Here is a 20825-nt window from a genome sequence, read left to right on the forward strand (position 1 = left end):
CCATTGCTGTTCAAAACACATACAGGAGAGGCAGTGTTTGTTTATGCAACCTTCCTAATGCTATTTGTTCTTCAATCTTTCTGCCTGACTGCCACATGTAAGAAAATAATTAAAAGAGCTAGACCTGTGGTAATGTTTTCTCTGTTGTAGAATTGCTCAGGTTGGAAAAGACCTTAAAGATAATCAAGTCCAACCATGACCTAACCATACTACCCTAACTCTAAGAACCCTCTGCTAAATCATGTCCCTGAGTACCACATCCAAACAATTTTAAACACACACAGGGATGGTGACTCAACCACCTCCCTGGGGAGCCTATTCCAGTGCTTAACAACCCTTTTTCTAAAGAAATTTTTCCTGATATCCAGCCTAAACTTACCCTGCCACAACTTGAGGCTGTTTCTCCTCATCCTGTCACACATCACCAGTGAGAAGAGCCCAAACCCACTCTCACTGCAATCACCTTTCAGGTGTGTGAAGAGAGCAATAAGGTTTCCCCTCAGCCTCCTTTTCCCCAGACTAAACAGCCCCACTTACTTTAGCCACTTCTCATAGGGCATATTCTCCAAGCCCTTCACAAGCCTTGTTGCCCTTCTTTGGTCCTGCTCCAGCTTTGTGGCTGTGGTAGCTGCCTCAACTTTTTACTCCTCTGACTTCAGAATAAAGAGCTGTCCTAGCGGAAGAGCAAAGTCCAAGAAATTAACTTAAAAAAAACATAGGTGCCTAAATTCTAGTTGTGCTTCATTTTGGTTATCCAAATTCAAAAATAGAAGTGCTCAGCAGTGAGCTTTTCACGCACACTTTTTTAACGAAGAGGAGTCTGGAACATAGTTGTCCCATAGCATAAGCTGAAGTTTCTACAGCTTTTTGACTTGCACTAAACAGAAGGTAAACAGCTGCTCAGTGACCTAAGCTTTTATGAATCCCATTTTGAAGTCACATGGCATTTCCCAGATATTGTCAACAACTGCCTTTTTTTTTTTTTTTTTAATTTGGAGTTCTGGATTCGCCTTGTGATCACATACTTTAAATTACATTGAGTTGGGCTCTGATCACATTTTCTGTTTCAGCTGTTATTAATTGGGACGCGTGCTTAATGTTTCTCTGATCAATTTTAATTGATACAGTAGAACCTTTCAGCCTGTGTATGTTTAGATGTTTGTTTTTTTTTTTATCCCCTCCATTTGTACTGTGCTAATTGCTTTTAAAGGTCAGTATAAAGCACAGTGTGTTGACTGAAGGAGGCCATACAATTTTAATACTACTTAGCAGGCTCTTGGAAAAAAGCAGTCTTTAACAATATGCATGTTCTGTGACAGTTATTGGTTTGTAAAGTACAGACACTGAAGAAAATACCAGTGGGCTGGATACTTGTTATAGCTTAATGATATCCTGTGGTGAAATAAAGGCCAAGGCAAACCACCCATGCTTATTTTCAAGCTAGGATAAGTTGACTTTCTGGTAATTTTTTACTTTATGAGTTATAAATAATATCTTGTGTCAATATCATTGTTTTCTCATTTCTATAACATCTTGCTTATAGTAACTTATAATTCACATTTGCCATGGAAAGGATTTGTGCACAATTAGCAAGTACATCGTAATGAAGTGTAGTTAAAAACTTGCCTTCTGTGTGAGTTTTGTTTTGCCTTTTTTTTTTTTTTCCTTCTTCTTTCAATTAAATCCAGCATTGAACAGCCTCAAAATAACATTGTTTAGGGGAGAAGTGATTTATTTTGTATGAGATACTCTCAGGGTGCCTAGGGACCAGCATTGAATGTGAGCTTAAATCTAAAACTCAGCATTAAAATTTAAGGTTTTCCAAGAAAGATGAGCACTGCAAATATCAGCACACTGTAATGCCGAAATAAAGTGAAAATTACCTTGAGTATTTTAATTATTTGGATATGGAAAATGGGAAATAAGTTTAGAAATAGCTACTTTTTCTTGTAGTACTCTGATTGTTAGCCACAGAACTGCCCAATCCAGTATCATCTTGTCTCCCCTTTAATTTCAGTGTATCTTTTTTTTTTTTTTCCCCACAGGATAATAGAATGCATTGTCTACTGTAAAGTATGAGCGTTCCAGCTGTCTTCCAGCTTTTAATGAGGTATCTTTGCAGGGAAGGGAGAACACTTAAAAGAAATGAAACAGGCCATTTCAGTGAAATGACACACTTTGAACTTTTTCTGATGTGTGTGTCTGATCTTTCCAGCAAGCAGAATCTGACCTAGTTAAACTTACTTTGTCAGCTTAGAGTTTTAGAGCAGCATTACCCAGTCTGATTAAAACAGCACCAATGGCATTCTCAGTTGGACTGCAAGCTCCCCTGAATGCTGCCTTACCAGCAGATCCAGTTTGTTCCTTTGTTGCCTATCATGCTATACTTTATATAACCAAGTAGTAGTTAGTGGTAGTGCTTTGGGATATGCCAAAGTCAGTTGAGAGAACGTGCGTTTGAAAATGAAGCAGCTGCGTGTGTGCAGTAGAAGTAGATAGAACGGATTCCTCTTGACTTGGTGCTCTGGGTCATTCAGTTTTGTACTGAAGGAAAAAAGAACATTGCTTTCCAGTCTTTCAAGGTGCTTAGTTTTACGAGTTGTTGTTTTTAAGTTGGTGTGTTGAATCATGTTTCAGCTTTGGAAGGAGACTGTAGAAACTAGTCCACAGCTATTGTAAACTTACCTTGTATTAGGTCTTTTCCTGCAATGAAAAAGCTCCTTATTTGTTTGATGATGTGAATATGGTTAGGGGAGATCACATCTCCTACCTAGTGCACTGAGGCAGACAAATCAATATCCTAAATTCTGTTTTGCTATTCCCATTTCTTTTTTTTCTGAAAGTGCTCTTTTCATGCTGCTAGAATTAGGTGTAGTGTAATGCCTTGGGTGAAGTGTAATGAACGTAAGTTTATTAGCTGATAAAGCTGTTGCTTTTCTTTTGGACAGTCTGAAAAAGTGTAATGGAATGAGATAATTCTGGCTTCCATCTTTTGTCAGTGTAAGGTATGAGTATTCATTATCTAAGCCTTACAAGCTCTGTCAGTGAACAAGTCAAATTAGTGTGTACAAAACCAAGATGGCTGATAGTGCTACTCTTTCAGGAACAAACAATGAAATGCTTTTTACACCTACCTGCAGAGGGAAGTTAAAAATATGTGAGAATTGTGCTTTATTTGAGAATTTCAATCCCCAGACTCTTCTTCCTACTACGTAAATAATTTAACATTATAAACATGAACAATCTGAACTTAAAAATGCTCTCAGTGGACTCCGGTAGTAAAATAACAATTTTTCAGCAAAAGGTTTTTATAGGCAGCATTAATTATTTCAACAATTAGGTCTTGGAAACTTGAGATCATAGTGATTTCCATTATCACACTGTATACATATCAGATAAGACAAGTGGGGTTTACCTGCACTGAGCACAATTCATACAGGAGGTGAAACTTGGTCTCATGTAACCCAGAGAGTGACAGTACAACTGTTTTTACTTTGGTCGTAGTGTAGATGGAGCAACTGGTTTGACTTTCAAGAAAACTGTGACAGTCCACTTAAAATTAGTTTTCATGCTCAGTACTTCAGATATACATTATAAGAGACTTGTGTCCAAGTTGTATGCTGCAATGTAAAAATACTGCTTTTTTTTTTTTTTTTTTAACTTAAATGTTTGTTCTTCATTCTCTTCTGCAAAGTAATACTTCATTTGATCAGAAACTATAGTTAGCTGATCGTATCAGAGCCTTGTGCGGGTTCCAAGCATTCAGTCTGTAGTAAAACTTGCCTGAGTTGTTTTCAGGTAAATGAATACTAAATTCCCTGTTGATCAGGGTAGCCCAGAGTCCCATTTGTTTTAAAATAAATACACATAAGAAAAAAGGAATCCTATGCTTCGATGGATTTTTCAGATAAGGACCGAAGCAAGTCCTTATAAATAGCAGAGTTCATGAACCGTGGGTAGGAGTCTCTGTGCATTAAGGTATAGATTTGAAGCTGTGCGTCATCAAAGGTGTGTTGTGAGGGTTCCAGCATATTTCGGTTAATCACTTCCCTTACTCTGGAGTCCAAGCTGACCTGCATGTTAAAATAAAGAATCATGTAAGTAATAGTGGTGTACAGTAGCCAGTTTCTTTGCTTTTTGTTCTGTTGACTTAAAAATGTACATATTTTTTATTGTTTCAGTTGGTGTCCTTTATGAGTATAAGGACTGTTAAATATGCGTATATTTACACCAAGAATGAATGCGTTGAAATTTGACAATAAAAATGTATTGAATATCATCAGAGAAAGTTCCTCGTAGAAGCAGTATTACTTGAACAAGGCTGCCTGCAACCCTGTTGCTACTAAAACCTGAAGGACTAGAAGATTATTTCCAGACCGACTTCCTGCTCTGTAGCAGAGAGGATTGGTAATGTTTTGTGACAGCTGATTTCCTTGGAAAGTAGTGCTGTGGTAAAGAGACTGACTTTGGAGTAAGCAGGATGATGCAGACGCAAACTGCAACCTGGAAAGATGATGCTTAATCAAATCCCTATCTTAAAAAGCAGGATGAATTGATGTGGACCACAGGCATAGTTATAGAACAATTCCACATGCATCCAAGTGATGTTTTTTGTTTTTTGGTTTTTTTTTCTTGCAAGCACCAGTCTGTGGGAAGGTGTTAGCATTACTAGAATGGACCGACTAGATTTAAACTGTGTTTTTATCTGCATGCACTTGGCACCACAAATAATGAAGTGTACAAATTTTGCAAGAATATAAGAAAGTTTAAAATTCCTGCCTTCTTCTAGAATTATACTCAAATTATGAACCAAGACCTGCTTGAAACTTGGGGCATTTTTCTACCAGCAAAGTGACAGGTAGGTTTGAAAAATTCTCAACTTAGCGTTCTTGTTGTGTGCCATATTTTGAGAGCTGCTTTTTGCACAAAGGCAATTTGTGCAGTGCAAATAACACTTCATTTGTGGTTACTGTGCTTTTGGAGACCTGATCTACATGCACTGCAAAAGAAAACCCCACTGATTCGTCCAACAAATAAATTTTAAGATGAGCAAGAATAAAATCTTCATCTCTGTGTTGAACTCCATGATCTTTATGGTCCTTCCCAACTCAGCATTCTGTGTTAGTTGTGCCTCAAACTGAAGCCTTCACATCAGCGTGCCAAAGCAGCATAGGAAGAATTTTCTTACAGATGGTGAAAGTAGTTCTGACCATCTCACCTCAGTGCTGGGTTTGTATTTTACCCCTAAATCTCTACTTCTTAGCAGTGGAATGTGGGGGAAAGAGAGTTATCCCCACGTATTCTTCTAGCTATAAACACATCAACCATGCAAAACAGCATCAAAGAATGGGGAAAGCAATATACCTCCTTTGGAGAAAGGATAGAAATATAATCTTCATAAATCAGTCTTGCTTTTTCTTCGATGACGCTTTTGTTGGATTCCTGTTTCAGTTCCTCACAGGCCATCCAGAAAAGCATGTTTTCTTCACTGAATTCTGTTCGTAGAAATTCACGAAAAGCATTTCGACCAGCTGGCGTAAGCATCAACTTGTCAAATGACTGAGCCCAAGCATTCACTTCTTCAAGAGTAGGAGCGGGGCTGTGGAGGTAGGACAAGAGGACAAGAGAGAAATGAACAATTGTTACTCAAACTATTTTCATCTGGTAGAAGGCGTCTGCCATCGTGATGGAACAAAAATGCAAAGTTCATGAACCTCTTTACTCCTCACTGGAACTACCCACGTGCAAACTGCAGTAAACAGGTGCGTTTTTTATAAGGTGATTACCTGTACATTGATGCAGAAATTGCACTTTACTGCTCAGAGTAATTGCAGTAGAAATAGAAACCCTTGGCAATAACTAAGCTTTTTATTATTTGTAATAGTCCTTATTGAATCACTGAGTTACAAAGTGAATGAAAATATGTAAGAAGAAGTGACAATCCAAATACCACAGCAGACACCTTCCAGTCTACGGCAGCTTCACAGGTCCTCCTACCTGCTTGGGCAACTCTTAAGAGACAAATGCCTGATTCTTAAGAGTATCTGAGTTCGCCTTTGTGTTTATTCCTTTTCTAAGGCTGAGCTCTGCCAGTTAGCTCCAGTTATGTATTAATTGAGTGGGGAAAATATTAATTTTTTTTTTTCAGATAAAGGATAGATGATGTTTACAGTCAGGCTGCCCAGAGAGGCTGTGGATGGCCCATCCCTGGAGGTGTTCAAGGCCAGGTTGGATGGGGCCCTGGGCAGCCTGGTCTAGTATTAAATGGGGAGGTTGGTGGCCCTACCCCCTTGGGGGGAGGTAGGGGGGAATGGATTGGAGCTTCATGATCTTTGAGGTTCCTTCCAACCCAAACCATTCTATGATTTTTATGATTCTATGATTTACTATGTGTGTTTCTTTGTTTTTATTTATTTTATCAGAAAGCATTGAAAATTGGAATGTGATTACGCACTGCATATGAATGGGATGAAAGAATGGGCTGTACATGAGACTCTTGGTTCTTTGAGGAGCAAGAGATGGATGACTTGCAAATTCAGCTTTATGATTATTTGTCATTTGTTTGCATATGTCAGATAATCGATTTTCATTATTTAGTAAGATTTGAATTTTTGTTTCATTTCTTGTTTGATAGAGCGCATGATAAAAGCCATACCTTTCCTCACAGTTCGGAATTCCCTCTGGTTGGAGTTCATGGGACGTTCTCCTTGCTCTCTCTTCTTCCTGGTTTCTAACAGTAAGACTGCAAGGTAGCAAGCAAAAGTTTTGCCAATTTTATGAAAGGAAAGGTTGAATGAAAAAGTGCTAACAGGAGCCATAGTTATACTCTGATGCTAGCTCTTCAGTTGTTTAAGCTTAGCAAACCTTCATGCAGCAGAACTATACAATATCAGGCATGTCCTTGGATAGAAAGTAACCTATATCTGCAACAAAGTCTATATGTACTCCATTGAGGTTTATTATACTGCATTGTTGTTTTTTTTTACCTAAGTTACCCTTGATGCAAGTATTTTATGTCACTTAGACTTGAGTGTTCTCTTTGCTGATGATTCTTTTGACGCTGACTTTCAGCATGTCTCCTTTTAGCAAACAGGAATTGAATTCTGAGGTTATTGCATTTCAGTGAGAAATGCGCGTGTGCACACAAACTCCCGTGATCTGTAAAGCTGCTAACAGTTTGTCAAGAAAAAATATCCCAGTGATTTACAACCAGTAATTTATATTAAATCTGTACTTCAGCTGAGATAAAGTGGTACAGTTGCTACAACTTCTAGGAAAATACCAAACTCTATTTCTTCACTTGTATCTTTCTTTCCCTCAATGTAACAGTTTGCTTTAATCTCTAAGAATCTCATTTGTCTCTAGCAAGGCTTTTTGCTAAACCAACCAATTCTTTTTTTTTTTTTTTTTTTTTTCCCTTCCTCTTCTTCCTTTTAAGCTCTTTGTCTTATTTGCAGCCTTACTATTTACCACTTATTCCTTCTCTTGCTGTCTCCACGGGTGGTCCATCATCTGCAGGGACCTGGTGGGAGGATGATGGAGAATGGTAATATTTTAAGGCTTGGGAAGAGTGGCTGGAGGTTTGGCAATAGAGGAGAGAAAAACTGAAGAGATAAGGAAGCTTTCCTGTTGTGAGATTTGTGAGCAAGCACATCACCTATTGCAAGCACATCTTTTCTCTGCAACAATCCAAACCATACATTCAAACCAATGAACTACTGGAGTTTGTGTTTTTAGAAAATAAGTGGTTAAAGCCTATTCATGCTTTTCTATATTATTTTTGTGTCTACATTAAGTATTCTTTTTACCAGTGGTTCTGGCCTTTTTTTAATAAGAGAAGTGGTATGCATTCCTCACACAAGAACTGATGTGCTTGTCAGAGTTGTTTTTAGATTGAGGGGAACAAACATATCCAACAGAAAGGGGAAGAAGACAAATAAGCCCAAAAGAAATTAAGTTTCCTTCAGAGGTCATGCCGTGCCTCACAAGATGCCTTTGCAGGTTAGCTCATTTCCTAGAAACGTATGGGTAAAAGAGCTAAGATTCAAAATGCATATTTTCAGGTTTCCAAAGAGTAGCGTGCTGGAGGCTTCAATTTTAGCTGCAGAATGAACATGGGCTGTGGGAATCTGGCTGAGAGACTCGTTTCACCATTTCGTTCTAAATCTACTATTAAGTGTATGCTGGGTATTGGCTGTTCTGCAAATCAGCTGCATGACTCATGCAGACTGTTATTTTTATTCCTATTCATAATTTTTCTGTTCAAAGTACATGAGCTATTTAGAGGAAAGGCTTTATGAACAGGGAATAAAAATAGCTTAATTGTGGTTTGTTTTGCATTTCTTGCTACTAGAAAACAATTGTTCTCAAAGAAATCAAGGATTATTTTAAAGCTAAAATGAGCAACTCTGTTTTGGAACCTGTACTGGATTCATATTTTATTCTAAAGTGCAAGTAAGAATTTTCAACATTGTGAAATTTGGGTAATATATTTCCATCTATTGAGTAAATTGTTTTCTTTGAATTGTTTGAATAGTGAATTGCAACAGATAATCAGCATCCTCGGGAATATCAGGTAAAAAGTTAAAACAAAACAAAAACAGCTTATCAATAGTTTCCAAGACAATGCAAGTTTTATGTACTCTGACTTCATAGGTAAATGTCTGGGGTTTCATTCTATATGTACAAATGTATTTGTAAGTGTAATAATGCAGGTTCCAAATGACCCACGTGAGATGTTACTGGACAACTGCTCAGATGATACTGATGTTTGTACAGTGATGGTTGAGTATAGGCACCATTCTGCAAGGAAGCAAACTCTGATCCTGACCAGCATGGTATTTCTGTCTCAGCGTTACCATAGTTTAAGCACCTGCTGCAAGGCTCTGTAGGATAGAGCTAGAGTCCTTGGCATCCTGCAAAAAAAGAAGCCTTTTGTCCTTACCAAATGTTTTCTGTTTCCATCAGGGTGGACAGGGTTGGGTGTGTATAGGCTCTGACAAGCTGCATACTAATAGCAAAGGAATGATGAGCCTGCTGTTCCCTAATTTATGTTCTCCAAAGCATTTGCTACCAGCTGCTGTTGGGAAAAAGTAATGGTGGAACAGATTTCTTGTCTGGTCAATCAGGTTGTTTTGTGACTTCTTTCTTCCACCTCAGTCCTAGGTTTGCTTGCTCTGAAGTGTTCATATGGTAGATAGTGTATTTACAAGAAGCACTCAGCGTGCTGTCAGTGTTTTGGTTTAATTCTTATGACTTAGATTTTTTTTCTTTATTTCAGTGCAAATTCTGGTCTAACCCATTAAATTAGTAACGTACCCCAGACAGGAACAGGAGTTTACAATGTGGCAAGCTTTGCTTGAGTTTTAAATGAAATAAACTGCATCTGATATGAGAGTAAAGGTGGACAAATTGTTTCGTTTTTTTTTTAAGGAATCCAGTGACTCCTTTTCCTGTCTTGATACCTTCCCTGATAAATTTTCCTCTTCAACAGCTTGTAATAAGAGCTCTTTGAAAATATGTTCTGCTTCACTATTTACTGAAGGTGAGCATTGAACACTTCAGTGTTTAAAGTCTCTGATCCCAAGAGTTAGCTTGATATGAATTGCAGGTGCCATGAGTTGACACCACTAATTAATGACAACAAATCTGCTCGCCTTTGCAACAAAGAAGCAGTGCCAGACACTTGGCTGTTATCTTTCTGACCTACACATCCTTACATGTACTCTTAACTCCCTGTAGCAATCTGTGTTCCTTCTAAGGTGCAATCCTCCATCTAGAACTGTTACACATTATGGTATTGCTTTTGCTTTTTATTGGGAGTCCCAGTGAAGCTCAAATTTGAAGAGAATCAGTGTTAGTACATGATATACATTAAGTGTTCATTTAGTAGGTGATACACCAGTTCAAGGAAAAGGCCAAGAACAACCAGTTCTTAGCTTGCAGGTAACAAAGCCTACTAGGGAAGAAAAATAAAGAAAAAGGAAGTAAAAGGGGTGGGGAGGAGGAGCTAGACAAAACATTTCACTTGAATCACACCTGCAGTTCTGTAGGGATGGGCAAGGCTTGGGCCTATTGCTTCAGCTGTTGAGATGTTCTAAGCTCTGACGATGAGTACTGATTGAGACAACAGAAAGCAGGGGTTTCCCTGAGCTGAGGGCTGCCTGGTACCACAGCTTTCTGTCTAAGGATAAATGGCTACAGAAATTGAAATAGACTTAGATGCTCACTGACAAGAGTACGCAGAGGGGCAATGATAAGGATTTCTAAAAGGAGGTATGTAAGAGTTAATGTCCTTGCTGCCTTTTTTTTTTTGTTCTGTTTCTAACTTCAGTGGAATGTGTTGCTGGGGCTTCACTAAGAAGGTGATCACATGTGTGCGCACCTTCAAAGCTTAGAGAAAGGCTAAGGCAACGACTAAAACATCTTTTAAAATGCTTTCCTACTTATCCTCTTCTGAAGGTACTGCATAGAGATTAAATATGCACATAATGTTATTTCAGTGGCACTGCAGCAGAAAGCAGTGTCTCCTAGTTGCAGGCTTGCTGAATGCCCCAGGTGGTTTTTTTGCTTCCTGCTGTCCCACGTGCTGACTGTTACCTCCCTCCCCTTCTGTGCTGGATAAGGGTCATACCAGGAGCAGCTGCAGCAGCAGCACCAGCAGAAGCAGCAGGCGTTGGGCCCGCGGTTCCCTACGCTGTGCTGAGTCTGCACCGTGCCTGGGGTCTCCTGGGTTGCTGCCATCTGCCGCTTGCGCATCTCCGTCCGCTCCGATCCCATGGGCTGCAAGAGAGCAGGACAAGGGGAAAGTAAGGCACATCTGGGTTTTATCATTTTAGTTCTGTCACACAAAGCTACCAAAAGCTATTGAAAGCTACAGCTTCAAGCCTGCAAACAATGCGACAATTATTGGTGGAGCCCAAGTTCTGCTGATTGTTTAAAAACAAAACAAAACAAAAAAAAGATGTCAGTGAAATGACAAGCTGTGCTGCGGGCACTGTCCCTTCCTGACCTGTGTGAGCTTCGGCCTTGCTCTACAGCACTCAGTATGTGCTCTCTTACTCAGAGGGTTGTGCTGTGTCTTAGTGCCTGATGTGTTTGTAGATGAATTACCAGCTTGTAGAAAAGTGAGTGCAGCTTCACAGAGTCGCAGAGGTTGGAAGGGATGTCTTGTGACCATCTAGCTGGAACCCCTGCTAAAGCAAGTTCCCTATAGCAGGTTACACAGGAAAGCATCCAAACGTGTCTTTGAACACTTCCAGCGAAGGAGGCTGCCAGCCTCTCAGCCTCTCTGTGCACCTTGTGCCAGTGCTCCAATGCTTCAGTTGGATTGTGTTTGATCCTTGGATACGTAACAGTCATCCTCCTGTACCAAATGATACCTCTGCGTGTAAGGTTTTTTTCAGGTAGCTAAGCCTTCCAGAGGGACGTGGACAGTCTGGAGAAGTGGGCCCATGTAAACCTAATGAGGTTCAACAAGGCCAAGTGCAAAGGGGTTGCACTTGGGCCAGGGCAATCCTGTTTACACAGGCTGGGGGAAGAACACCTTGAGAGCAGCCCTGCAGAGAAGGACTTGGGGGTCCTTGTGGACAAGAAGCTAGACATGAGCCAGCAGTGTGCACTTGAAGCCCAGAAGGCCAACTGTGTTCTGGGCTGCATTAAAAGAATAGTGGCCAGCAGGGAGAGGGAGGTGATTGTCCCCCTCTGCTTGGCTCTTGTGACGCCCCATCTGCAGTACTGCGTCCAGGCCTGGGGTCTCCAGTGCAAGAAAGATGTGGAACTCTTGGAATGGGTCTAGATGATGGCCACTAAGATGATCAGTGGGCTGGAGCACCTCTCCTGTGAGGAAACATTGAGGGAACTGGGCTTATTTAGCTTGGAGAAGAAAAAGCTCCAGGAGGGGGGCTCACTGTGGCCTTCCAGTACTTGAAGGGAGTGTATAAGCAGGAGGGGAAATGGCTGTTTACAAGGGTGGATAGTGATAGGACAAGGGGGAACAGGTTTAAACTGAGACAGGGGAGGATTAGGTTAGATATTAGGAGGAAGTTTTTCACTCAGAGGGTGGTGACACACTGGAACAGGCTGCATGGAGAGGTTGTGGATGCTCCAGCCCTGGAGGCATTCAAGGCCAGGCTGGATGTGGCTCTGGGCAGCCTGGTCTGGTGGTTGGTGACCCTGCACACAGCAGGGGGGTAGAAACTCAGTGATCACCGTGGTCCTTTTCAACCCAGGCCATTCTATGAAATCTCTCGAGGCCATGATGATTGTAGGGAAACTAAAATTAGTAGTTACAGATTTGGGGTTAGTTTTGTGTTGATAATTTAATACCATATTTGAAATATAATCTGGGAGTCAAAGAGCAGATGGTTAAAAGTTGCCTGTTTAAAATGTTAGGTCAAGTTTAGGAAATGCTGTTCTGAGGTGGAGGAGGAATGCAGAGACGTTGCAGACTGAAGGAGAGTCACGAATAAGTGCACTATTTTAGCAGAGCACAGCACTCAGTTCTGCTTGATTATTATTATTATTATTATTATTATTATTATTATTATTCTGCTCAATTTCTTTTTGTTTTATAGATCTTAAGAGTTTCTATTTTGCTTTTTTTTGTGAGAACCACCCACTCTGACAAAGGAAATACATATGACATGCTGAGCAGAAGATGCACCTGTTTTGCAGGAGGAATGAAGCACAAGAACAGTGCAGACAGAAATGATAGCCCATTTGTAAATCTGTAGGCCTAATCTCAGCAGCAATAACTAAATGCCTAGAAATAGAAAATGAGAAAAAAAACACAGCTTCCAGAAAACCCACAGCATCACTCATTTCAAAGTGTGGAACTGTAAATGTGAAATGTAGATCACATCTGGAAATTCAGATTTCATAGTAATAGAATAAAAGACTAAATATTAACTTCCCTGCAGGTACCTCTCCTGTTTTTAAAACAGTTTTTGTGTTTCAATTAGAATGTAAAAACTGTAACTCACAGGGGGATTGAAAATACATCTAACAGTTTTTCAGGCTTCCTTGAACAGTAAACAGTTATTATTGACAAGAGAAGAGTAACTTGGGGTCAGAGATGTGCTGTTTATGTTGCCTAACCTATCCAGGCTTCCTTTTTGAGATGTTTTACATGGGTAGTTCACACATTCATCTCCCTAATAATCCATTCTGTTAACTGACAGTGGTGTGTGGAAAAGCTGGTGCCTGTTGGCTTTTATTCAAGGGAAGAGATAGAGGGTGGTGGGTGTAGGAGGAATATGCTCTTTCACCCCACTTCTTCCTGCTATATCTTAATTCAAAAAAATGTTTTTGGACTCCACTGTTGCCATTTCAGTTTATTCTTCACACTTATCCTTTGACATTTTTGATGAAGACGTAGCTGTTCAGTAAAAACTACCTGGTAGCAGTGAGTTCTTTGGTTCATTTGTGAATATTCACCTAGAAGATTTCATAGAATCACAGAATGGTTTGGGTTCGAAGGGACCTCAAAGAACACCCAGTTCCAACCCTTTGCTGTGGGCAGGGCTGCCTCCCACCAGCTCAGCTGCCCAGGGCCCCATCCAACATAGCCTTGAGTGCCTCCAGAGATGGGGCACCCACAGCTTCTCTGGACAGCTGTGCCACTGCCTCACCACTCTAGTTTTCTGATATTACACACGTTTATGAATGTCCATCTCTTCCCACATATATTATGGAAAAGAAAGTACTGAGCAGAATAAATTCATTTTTTTTCCGTATGAGACATGATAGAGGTTTGGAGTGGATCACAAACTGAACAGGATGTGACTTTCCCTGCTGTGTTAGCAGGAATACCGTGTTAAGATACAGGAAGTATCCTGTACCCCTCTGTGTGAGTACCTGCGGGTATCATGTGCTGTGTGGGTGCAGCACATTATTACAAGTAGGTGAAACTCCTTTGGCAGATCATATTAAGAAAAAATCCATCTGCTGGTCCAGGTTCACAAAACAAGCAATGAGCCAATGATCCAGGCAGCACCACTCTCCTAACCTCTGGCTCTAATCCAACCCACAGGTACATCGTTACCTATTCTGTTTCAGTAGGACTAACTCCCTTTGGTCACGTAAGAATTATTAATGCGCAGAAGAACCAGATGTCTTGTATAAAACATCTACATCTTGTTGTTCCATCTAAGCACAACTGTGAAATACAGCTAAAAATTCATGCTTGCAACATGAAACTGTGATCACACTGAGACCACGTAAGTGCCAAACGTGAGGCCTGAACCCACTGTAAGTTACTAGGCTCTGCTTACTGCCCTGTGGATTCTACTGCTATAGTACATAGTATTAGCGATGTTATCTCTGCAGACTTATCATTCCACGTGATGAGGCTGAAGGGCTTAAACCACCTGTAATCAAAACAAAAGTGTGACTGCTAAATGCCACGAGAGGGCTTTCCTTATTTTCCAGACCAACACTGCAGGCAATCAGGTTGTTTTAATGCTGAAAAATGGCAATTATCAATGGCATAACAAGCCAATAGCATACTTATAAAGTTGGTAAAGGGAAGTACAGATGCTGATACACATATATTTAGCTAACTATGTTTCTTTCCGAGTCCAGCTGAGAATACGCTTTGCAGACTCGCAGGCAGTGGCACAAGGAAGCAGAGGAAGAGGCACAGGTGCATTGCTCCCCTCCAGCTGCTGCTTTTCACGCATAGCAGAAGAGGTGGCTTACAGCCTGATTAATGATTTGCTTTGCTGTTTTGTTTTAAACTGAAAGAATGATCCATGTTTTCCTAAACTGCAAATGTGATGTTGTGGAGAAATGCTGGGCAGGGAAAGCATTAGCTGTAGAAATCAGCTGGAAGATTTTGGAGCTTGAGGAGCTCTGAGAGATTTCATAGAATCATAGAATCATAGAATCACTAAGGTTGGAAAAGACCTAAAAGATCACCCAGTCCAACCGTTCACCTATTCCCAATAGCTCCCACTAAACCATGTCCCTCAACACAACATCCAGTCTTTCCTTGAACACCCCCAGGGTCGGTGATTCCACCACCTCCCTGGGCAGTCCATTCCAGTGCCTGACCACCCTTTCTGAAAAGTAATACTTCCTCATGTCCAGCCTGAATCTCCCCTGCTGTAGCTTGAAACCATTCCCCCTGGTCCTATCACTAATGACACGAGAGAAGAGGCCGACCCCCAGCTCACTACAATCTCCCTTCAAGAAGTTATAGAGAGCAATGAGGTCTCCCCTGAGCCTCCTCTTCTCCAGGCTGAACATTCCCAGCTCCTTCAGCCTCTCCTCATATGGCCTGTGTTCCAGACCCCTCACCAGCTTCGTTGCCCTTCTTTGAACACTTTGAACAGATGAAGTGTGTATCAGTGTGTCCAAGGGTAAGGGGTGCCTTGGAGCTATTACTTGGCTGTAGAGGAAGAGGGTACATTGCTGATGAAAATAAGGTACAGAGCTTCCTCCTACACCCGGTGCCTCCAGATCGCCTACATCAGACAGGAGTCTGCTTTTCAGTCAGTATGGCATTGAGGTGGGAAAGAACCACCTCAAGATCAGGCTGATAGGTTTATCCTCACAGAGAAATTTTGTAATCTTTATGATGACCAACCTCTTGCAGGTACAAGTCCAGATTACTGGCCTGTTGATTTTGAAAGTCCCTTGGGCAGTCGCACTGAGCTGAGCTTTGTTGAAGATTTGGGCAAGGCTGTATCACTTCTTCAAGGTAAGGGAAGAAAGGTGCGTGAAGAGAGCTCAGGGGGACATTCATCAAACTATATTGTGAGAGATGTGTTATCCTCAGTATGCCAGCATCCCATCAAACTCACATGCTCCTTACTCTCTCATGCTTTTTTAATTCCCTGTTACCTAAAATTCCCTTACTAGGTTGCTCTGCTGCAAGAGAGATCTGTGTTCAAAAGTTTGGTCTGATGGGAAAAAATAACACTATCAGAAATTGCTTCTGTTCCTCTAGATAGTCTCTTTATACCAAAACGGAATTGCCATTGCTGTAAACTCCCTGTGCCGTGAGCCTCCTTTATCTTCTCAGATTTCCAGGCCCCTTAGGAGGTGCTATAAAGCAAGAACAAACCATAGAGGAAGCCTTTGTATTGGATGCTGCTTGATCTTGAGAATCAGGGTCTGTTTCCTCTGTCCCCCACCATATGCAGCAGAAATCTGCCTGGCTTGACATGGATTTCAGAAGAAAACAGTGGGGAAAAAGATTTAACAACTGGTGATGGATTGTTCGTATTATGTGTTCTGAAACAGATCTAAAAATTCATTCAGATTTGTGATGGAATGAGGTAAGATACCTTGAACAAAGTAGTTTAACTTTACTATCTCCAGCATTATTATTATTAGTCTGGGTACAGGTTTAGCCAACTGCTGGATATAGCATGAAATAAATCTCTGTGTCCAGTTCTGTTAGTTTGCCCACTATCAAAGACACCTCTATTTGTTTGGTGAGAGCGTGGGTAGCCACAAATTAATAGAAGTCTTTCTAGTTCATATGAATAGGGAAGGACTAAAAGGCGCTATTCTGTGGGCTGTTGGGTAGTCAGTGGGATCTGAGTTTGTTAAAATCAAGTCATTGTGGTCGGAGATGGCATGCTCAAATTTTTGTCACCATTCAGTCCCAGCTGAAAGAACTTAGGAGCACTGCATCAGCAACACCAGTTGTGACCCATCTGCACTGAGTCTGAGAGACTTCAAACACCACATAAAATAATAATAAAAAATAAGCTATCATTGCCTGAGTTGCTCTTTGTATGGGGAATAAAATCTCTTGAACAAGACAGTTGCTTGATGCCCAGGTGACACGAGGAGTTTCTGGTGTAAAACTCCTTGCTGTGCTGTTGGCTGGACCAGATGATTCTCCCTGGATCATGCTTTCCTGTGGAGTTCTGCATCCAGCTGCCTTGTGCTCTATGGGACTTCTGCAGGCATTCCTGATCCATCCCTAGGGATGATCATTAGCTACACATAGGGCATTTTTCAGCTACCTATATCCTATAGGACAGTCTTTTGCACATAGGCACTTCATAGAATCAAAGAATTACCAAGGTTGGAAGAGACATCCAAAATCACCCAGTCCAACTATTGACATATCACCAATATTTTTCCCACTAAACCATGTCCCTCAGTACAACACCTAAACGTTTGTTGAACACCTCCAGGGACAGTAACTTCACCACCTCCCTGGCCATCCCATTCCAGCATCTGACCACTCTTCTGGAGAAGAAATTTTTCCTATTATCCAATCTGAATCTTCCCTGGCACAACTTGAGGCCATTCCCTCTTGTCCTATTGCTAGTAACATGGGAGAAGAGACCAACCCCTGTCTCGCCACAACCTACCTTCTTGGAGTTGTAGAGAGCAGTGAGGTCTCCCCTGAGCCTCCTCCAGACTGAACAATCCCAGCTCTCTAAGCCGTTCCCCATAAGACTTGTGCTCCAGACCCCTCACAGCCTTGTTGCCCTTCTCTGGACATGCTCCAAGGCCTTGATATCTTGTAGTGAGGGACTCAAAACTGAACACAGTATTTGAGATGTGGCCTGACCAGCACTGAGTACAGAGGGATGCTCACTTCCTTACACTTCCTGGGCACACTGCTGGCTCATTTCAGCTGACATCCCCAGGTCCATTTCTTCTACACAGTATTTGCAGCCTTCCTGCCCCAAGCTTGTAGTTTTGCCTGGGGTTGTTATGGCCAAAGAGCAGGACCCAGCACTTGGTCTTGTTGAACTTCATCCCATTGGCCTCAGCCCAGGCATCCAGAATGTTCAGATCCCTCTGCAGGTCCTTCTGTATTGACACTTCCTTGCAAATTGGTGTCATCTGCAGACTTACTGAGGGTGCACTCAATGCCCTCATCCAGATCATCAGTAAAGATATTGAAAAGGGCATTCCTGAACACTGACACCTGTGGAACACCAGAAATGACTGGCTGCCAGCTGGATTTAACTCCATTCATACCCTGGGCCCAGCCATCCAGCCAGTTCACGACCCAGCAAAGAGTGTACTTGGTGTACCTGTCCAAGCCACGGGCTGCCAGCTTCTCCAGGAGAATACTGTGGGAGACAGTGTCAAAGGCTTTGCTGAAGTCTAGGTAGACTACATCATCAGCCTTTCTGCATTTGCAGGAGGTGTCTTCTTACCACTTTCAAGTAGAGACTAGCAACAGGTTTCTTCTATCTACTTGCAAGAGTTTGGCCACTTTTGCAGTCTTGGAGTCTGGAAAGATCAGATCCAGGATGTTAAACAGCGCAGAGAAACATACAGACACTGGGCTGAACACACAAGGATCTGTTTGGAGACATCCACAAAACTGTCCCATTCCCACATCGGTCAAGTATTTAACTGGGGAAAGGATGTATTTGTCAAGATAATTGGCTTGCCTTTGGTTGGCTCAGCGTTACAAGTTCCTCTAATGTAACATCCTACAGGCCTCTAGATGTGAAATTTCCAGATCTCCCAGGGAGAGAGATGTTCTCCTCCATTTAATGACAACAACAAACTTTATCTGTTATAAAAATATGCCGAAAAAGCAATGAACCAAAAATAAAGAAAAATATGTCATATTATCTTACTTCTTATCCAGCTAGATAGCATCTGAGATTCTTAACAAAAAGTACACACTCAGGTTACTGAATGCTAATGAGTAATTTAAACAAACAAACAAAAACAGAATAACACATCCAAACCTCAGTGGATTTAAAGAAGCATTTTTAAAAACTACTTTTTACATTAGTGGAAAAACCGTAACGTCTGCTGTAAGAGAAATGCTGAGGTACTGGAATAGATCATAGAATCGTTGAAGTTGGACAAGATCTCTAAGATTATCTATTCTAACTATTATCCCACCCCCACCATGTCCACTAACCACGTCCTCCAGTGCCACATCTCCATGGCTCTTGAACACCTCCAGGGACAGTGACTCCACCACTCCCTGGGCAGCCTGTGCCACTGCCTCACCACATCCTGAGAAGAATTTTTTCCTAATACCCAACCTGAAATCCCATGATGAAACTTCAGGCTGTTACCTCTCACCCTAAAAATATGGCTGTTGTACTCATCTCACTCCCTGGCACACCTCTCAGATGGGGAAGCATTTCTCTGTGTGACTTTATGAATGTAAAAGAGTGTGAAGGTCAGGAATTAAAATTCTTTCCCTGGTTGAAAGCACCTCAAGAACTATTTGACTGACACGTAACATTTATATTATTTGCTTCTCTCTCGGCAGGAAGATGATCTACCTACCAAGAAAACAGCCTTCCCAAAGGAGAAATATTTAAAATATAAACTAAGAAGGTCAGATATTAAAAAAAAATTCACAGGAATACCCAGAAAACAAAATAAAAGACAGCAGACAAAACTTTTACACCTTCTTCTTCAGTTTATGCTAGAGCACGAGATTTTCTCAGCCTACTGAAGCACACAGATGCTGTTAAGCACAAAAATAATAGTCTCACCCCCATATACAGCATAGCCCTGACCTGTTAAGGCCCACCTGCATGGCTACAGCCTGATGACTTGCAGGGAGAACACGGAGCATGGAGCCACGTGCTGCCAACACAGTGGTGCTGTCCTTTGTCAGTAAACACCTTGGGCAGTGCTAAATTCCATGAAACCAATGAGAAGCACTCAACTTCAGTAGCTCCAAGTGAAGTTATATCCATATTGCAATTTCTGCTTATTCTTCAGACCTCCCCCAATAGTGATAGTCAGAAATGGAAGAAGAATTCTGTTGTTGCCCACTTATGCCTCACAGGGCTTGCTGTTGGGGCTGGGATCACAGTAAATTTCAAGCTGTGAGGGTCTGGAGCACAGGTCTTATGGGGAACGGCTGAGAGAGCTGGGATTGTTCAGTCTGGAGAAGAGGAGGCTCAGGGGAGACCCTACTGCTCTCTACAACTCCAAGAAGGTAGGTTGTGGCGAGACGGGTTGGTCTCTTCTCCCATGTTACTAGCAATAGGACAAGAGGGAATGGCCTCAAGTTGTGCCAGGGAAGATTCAGATTGGATAACAGGAAAAATTTCTTCTCCAAAAAGAGTGGTCAGATGCTGGAGTGGGATGGCCAGGAAGGTGGTTGGGTCACCGTCCCTGGAGGTGTCCAAGAGACATTTGTTGTACTGAGGGACATGGTTTAGCGGGGAAATATTGGTGGTATGTGGATGGTTGAACTGGGTGATTTTGGATGTCTTTTCCAACCTTGGTGATTCTATGATTCCACAAATCTTTATTTTATTAATTCAGAAATATTTGAATATTTGAAGTTCTTCATGAGAACTGTAGGCTATGGCAGTGTGTTGTCAACTGGAATATGAACAGCAAGTTTGATAGTCATGTTTCTTCCTCTTCATTGAGGAAAGTGACACAGGTTTCCTGCACTAAGCAGTGTGCTGTTTTAAATATAGAAGAATTAAATGCATGTTAATGAACACATCCCCACACACGCACATGCTTTAGGCATAGTTATTGTGTTACCTGCTGAGTGAGTACCTAGTACGAGCTCTTTGGAGATTTTGTGTTAGCAGAGATTTGGCATCTTGCAACAGAAGTGGGATGATGGCAATTTTTGAGAATGTAGGAGCGAGAGATGGCTGTCAGTAAGGGGATGCTGGCAGCCACACCACATAATGCAGCTTTGTGTGCCATGGCTGTACTTGGGCCTGCTAAAGGCCTCAGCAGATGACAGTGGACAGCAGGACATTTCCCTGAATGTAAGTAACAATTATGAGGTGCTTTTGGGTCCAGAAACCTAGTGTCTTTACCTGGTGTATTTCCTTTATTTTTTCAGATGAGCAGCTCAGAAGAGCTGGGTTCATCTCTCCAGATCAAAGCAT

At 41.5% G+C, this 20825-nt stretch overlaps 1 protein-coding gene across 5 annotated transcripts in view; it reads right to left on the minus strand.

The window, feature by feature from the left end:
* Positions 1-1637: 1637 nt before the first annotated feature.
* The window catches only part of RGS20 (regulator of G protein signaling 20), a 121117-nt gene continuing 101929 nt past the window's right edge, over positions 1638-20825 (minus strand). For 4 of the 5 annotated variants that reach the window (XM_048940136.1, XM_048940135.1, XM_048940133.1 and 1 more), the window contains exons 2-5: positions 10634-10782; positions 6656-6742; positions 5365-5599; positions 1638-4073 (exon numbers count right to left, since the gene is read on the minus strand). In XM_048940136.1, coding sequence (XP_048796093.1) covers positions 3885-4073; positions 5365-5599; positions 6656-6742; positions 10634-10779 — 657 coding nt within the window. In that variant the 5' untranslated portion in view covers positions 10780-10782 and the 3' untranslated portion in view covers positions 1638-3884. Of the gene's footprint in view, positions 4074-5364; positions 5600-6655; positions 6743-10633; positions 15025-20825 lie in introns of all 5 variants that reach the window. The other variant, XM_048940134.1, reaches the window with a different exon arrangement.

The sequence above is a fragment of the Lagopus muta genome, chromosome 3 (genome assembly GCF_023343835.1).
Source record: "Lagopus muta isolate bLagMut1 chromosome 3, bLagMut1 primary, whole genome shotgun sequence".
In the NCBI taxonomy this organism is placed as follows: domain Eukaryota; kingdom Metazoa; phylum Chordata; class Aves; order Galliformes; family Phasianidae; genus Lagopus; species Lagopus muta.